The 4,126-nt window shown below is 54.3% G+C and overlaps 1 protein-coding gene across 1 annotated transcript; it reads right to left on the reverse strand.

The window, feature by feature from the left end:
- Window positions 1-293: 293 nt before the first annotated feature.
- LOC144157783 (uncharacterized) lies at window positions 294-4,126 on the reverse strand. The gene is made up of 2 exons (XM_077688542.1): window positions 3,826-4,126; window positions 294-2,587 (listed from the first exon to the last, which is right to left on the reverse strand). The coding sequence occupies exon 2, from the start codon at window positions 2,573-2,575 to the stop codon at window positions 518-520; it is 2,058 nt and encodes a 685-aa protein (XP_077544668.1). The 5' UTR covers window positions 2,576-2,587; window positions 3,826-4,126; the 3' UTR covers window positions 294-517.

The raw sequence follows: 4,126 nt of genomic DNA on the forward strand, positions 1-4,126 counted from the left end.
CTATCGGTATTGACAGCACTTTATAACCAGGAATAAATTTGATATGTTCCGTTTGCGTTGAATAATGTATACATTCACTAATCATGGCAGAAGTTTTAGTAGCTCGGCTCGGTCCTGCGTTCCTTCGGTCCTAACGTTTTCTTGCGTTGCGTCGGCCCATTCAAGAGGCCCATAGCCTTTAGTGTGTGATGACAACTTGCCAGCATCATGAAATGTTGAGAACACCACGGTATTCGCATGCTTAAATTAAAACATTTATTGAAGCTTTATTATCGGTCAGAACCGAGGAAACTTGAAACCACACTTTACAAGATGGATGCAGAGCACTTGGCGATCCCCTTTTTGCGAAAAAAAAATTCGCAACGTACACAATGCAACACCAATGTCTTAAAAAAAAGCGTTGAAGAGAAGGTAGTCAGTGCTTTTTTTTCTTCTTCGGTCATCGTGATACAGCCACGGATTTACTGTCCGTTACTGGTGCCCGACGACAGACCACCGTTTAAAGTTCCCTTCAAGCCTAGTCTTTGTGGCCGTCAATCTCCCAGGCTCTGTCCTCCACCAGCTGCTCGCATTCGGCCCTCGTTTTGCCGCAGGCCTCCACGAGGGTGTCAACCAGACAGTCGCGTCCTACGAGCTTCTTAAAGGCTTCCCTCGAGTCCGCGTCCGAGGAGATCCGCAGTGCGTACTTGGCTGCTCGGTTCACAAGGCACCGGTTCCGGCGGAGAAGCTGGCGCATCTGGCGCACCGTTTCCTTACTGAGGTAGTCCCTGAATGAGAAATTGAGCAGCACGTCATTGTTTTTGAAGCCCCTTGCCAGTCGTTCGAGGGCCAGATCCATCAGGCCCTGGCTCCAGATGGTCAGAGACTGCAGTGTCCTGTTCGCCTGCAGCATATCAGCAAGCGCCGCTGCCACGTGGTACGAGTCGACTTCCATGTAGAGCTCGGCGACGCGTACGGTGCTGTTGTCTTCGAAGGCGCTGAGAAGCATCAGCTTGGCTTCGTCGCCGTGGACCACCGTCTCGACGACGAGCTTCTTCAGCGTCCACGTGCGAAGGAGGAGTGCGGCGACGGCACCCACGACACGCGACGGGTCGCGGTGAGCGCTGCCAATCGTGACTTCGACGACGAAACACGCCGACGAGGCGAGCAGCAGTCTTTCAACGTATTGCACTGGAACCCAGCGCGTCCAAAGCAGCCGCAAAGCTTTGGCCGCGGGTCGGCCAGGCGCCCCTGCGACACTGCTCAGGTAGAGTTGGGTCTCATGAACACCCCAGCTGTTCCACTCGACTTGTAGCCGCCCGAAAACCTTCTCGGGGTCGTTGATTTCGACGCGTGGTTTCCAGTATTCGGGCATGTCCACGCTCCCCAGACAAACTCGTTCTATCCGTTCGTTTCGTACGAGTGCCCGCAAGAACGCAGACACGCAGAGCTCGGTCATGACGTTGTCTTCGAGGTACAAGACCTTGAGAGAGGCGTTCACCTCCAGGGCGTTGGCAAGTGCGGTTGCGCCGACGTTGCCGATGTCGCAGCCGGAAAAGTCGACCTCTTCCAGAATGCTGTTCGAGCGAAGTACCGCGGCGAAGCGAACGGCACCGGAGTCCAGCAGTGCGACGTCCACCATCCTGAGTGTCCGCAGACGTTGATTCGCCGCCAACAGTTCCACGCACTCTGGTGGCACTGCGCCGTATAGGTTGCTCCCGTCGACAAAGGACAGTTCTTCGAGGGTGTCGTTGTCGGCCAGCGCAGCGAACACTTCGGCCACTAGCAGCCCGGTGACCCCGCCGAGGCAGAGGCAGCGCAGATTGCTGCGCAGGAGCTTCCCAGCCCCGGGCATGTGTCTGGCTCCAGTTTCAATGTGCAGTGACGTCAGGCTGGAGCAGTCGCTGAGCGCGTGCAACAGTTTCCGCGCGTCCTTCTTGCCGCTGGGGTACTTTTCCAGCACGAGGGAACGCAAACGGCCAGCGTCCAGCACGGCCACCAGGTGAGCTGCGCTGCAGCCCCTCAGGTCGACGCCTTCACCAAGGTAGAGCTCTGCGAGGTTAGTCATGCGTTCTAGGCCTGACAGAATGGCGTGAGGTAAATTCGCATGCCGAGGGGACGGGCAAAACCTGAAGGCAGCGATGTTGCCGCTGAACGCCTTGCTGACGAGCGTCGGCATGCGCTCGCACAGAAACGCACTCGTTCCCAAGAGGACGGTCCGAACACAGCGATGGTGCCGCAGGAGCCAGTAGAAGACGAAGGCTGCATCGAAAATCAAGCTGTCACCCACGCGACTGTACAATTTCCGAGTGAAGCGAGTGGTGAGAGTCATCACTCCCGGACCTTCCTCGCGGAGCTCCAGGCCGACGCGCTCCAAACTGCGGTTCAGAAGGCGGAGGTGGTAGGCAATCCAGCAGTCCTGGACTGCAGACGCTCCTTCTGTGGTCCCGCAAGGAAGGAACACATCGACTCCCTTGGTCTTCAGGGCGTTCACAAACCCCTGCACCATGGCCAGGAGGCGGTCGGGATCCAAGCACGGCCCCGCTCGCACGAAGTCGTGCAGGAGGCACTCGGGAGGACCCGTCCTCGCTGCCATTAGTTAGGTAGGCTGCGGAAAAAAGGGGAATAAATAGTTTCCATCTGGCCTGCCAGGTCTGATTCATATGCAACAATATCGGAGATCTTATCCTCTGCGCGTGGTTATCGTTTAGACAAACTACGCGACAGCGCTACTATATAAACTTGCTTATTTCTCACCAAGCACTTAAATACCGTAGAGAGCAAAGCTATAAAGCTAATCAAAGCCTAAAATAGATACCGCCCACTTTTGTTTTCATTGATGCCACACGCACTGCTAAAATTAAGGAAAATCATTTCCTTTTCGGCGAAAGTGCTGAGGGCGTCGTCACCAATGTACTAACAAGATACATTGAAATACGAAGAACTCAGTTCATGGATTGATTGATTGATTGATTGATTGATTGATTGATTGATTGATTGATTGATTGATTGATTGATTGATTGATTGATTGATTGATTGATTGATTGATTGATTGATTGTAGGGTTTAACGCACGGAGGGAACGCAGGGATGAGGCACGCCGTAGTGGAGGGCTCCGGATTAATTTTGACCACCTGGGGATCTTTAATGTGCGCCGAAATCTCGTACACACGGGCGTTTTCGCTTTTCGCCTCCATCAGAAAAGCGGCCACCGCGGCCGGAAAGACAAACAGACCAAACTTTGAGTTTGAGTAGCCCAAGAAAGGCTATCGTGGGAGTGGAGTTACGCCGTGGGAGTGGAGTTACGCCGTAAACGAAACAACGAATAGAAACGTGCAACGTAGTATTGATGGCGCTAGGCGGGCCAAGGACCAAGAATTAGACGAGTGAAGCGCACTTCACTTGTGCGCTTCACTTGTGTGCGCTTCACTTGAGTAATTCTTCGTCCTTTCCCGCCTAGCGCCAGCAATATTCAAGTCATAAACCAGCTAGCCCCAATCCAAGCTCTGGTGCAACGTAAGCCCGGCTACATACAAGTTACTCTGAAAGTGCTACCTAAAAGTTACTCTGAAACTGCTTATAGCACAAAAGAGACCCCAAGCCCGGCTACCTAAAAGTTACTCAAACTGCTTGTAGCACGGAAGAGACCCCAAGCCCGGCTACCTACGACTTACTGTGAAACTGCTTATGCACGGAAGAGACCCCGGGACAAGCGCCGTTTGAAAAAGAATGCCACACGGAACAAGTCTCCTCTCTGGCTCAACGCCTTCCTCAATCACGCCGCGAAACCTACGTAACGGCCGTTCGATGACGTGGCTGAGAAATGCATAGCGAACCATCGCTTACCCCTGGTAGATGCTGCGCCGTTGCCTGCAGCTAATCCTGGTGCTTCGATTAGGTCCTTGGACTGAACCAAGCCGGGTTCCGGAGCAGCGTACAGGTCACGTCAGCCCAGGCGTTCACGGAACACTGTCCCTGGAGCCAACCTGACGGCCACGTTTGCTTCAGAACAGCGCGTGGCACGGTGCACGTGGGAGGCGCTATCCACCGATCGTGTCGCAACCGCAGCGCCACTGTCACTGGTGGGAAATTCCTGGATGAGGGGGAAACTTCCTGGCCGTCGACTGACCGCACCGAATGGGCTTTT

This window comes from Haemaphysalis longicornis, unplaced genomic scaffold (genome assembly GCF_048455015.1).
Source record: "Haemaphysalis longicornis isolate Haplotype H1 unplaced genomic scaffold, Haemaphysalis longicornis Haplotype H1 scaffold_10, whole genome shotgun sequence".
In the NCBI taxonomy this organism is placed as follows: Eukaryota; Metazoa; Arthropoda; class Arachnida; order Ixodida; family Ixodidae; genus Haemaphysalis; species Haemaphysalis longicornis.

Excerpts from the sequence above, each read along its gene's own strand:
- LOC144157783 (XM_077688542.1), bottom strand. The coding sequence starts at position 2,575 with ATGGCAGCGAGGACGGGTCCTCCCGAGTGCCTCCTGCACGACTTCGTG.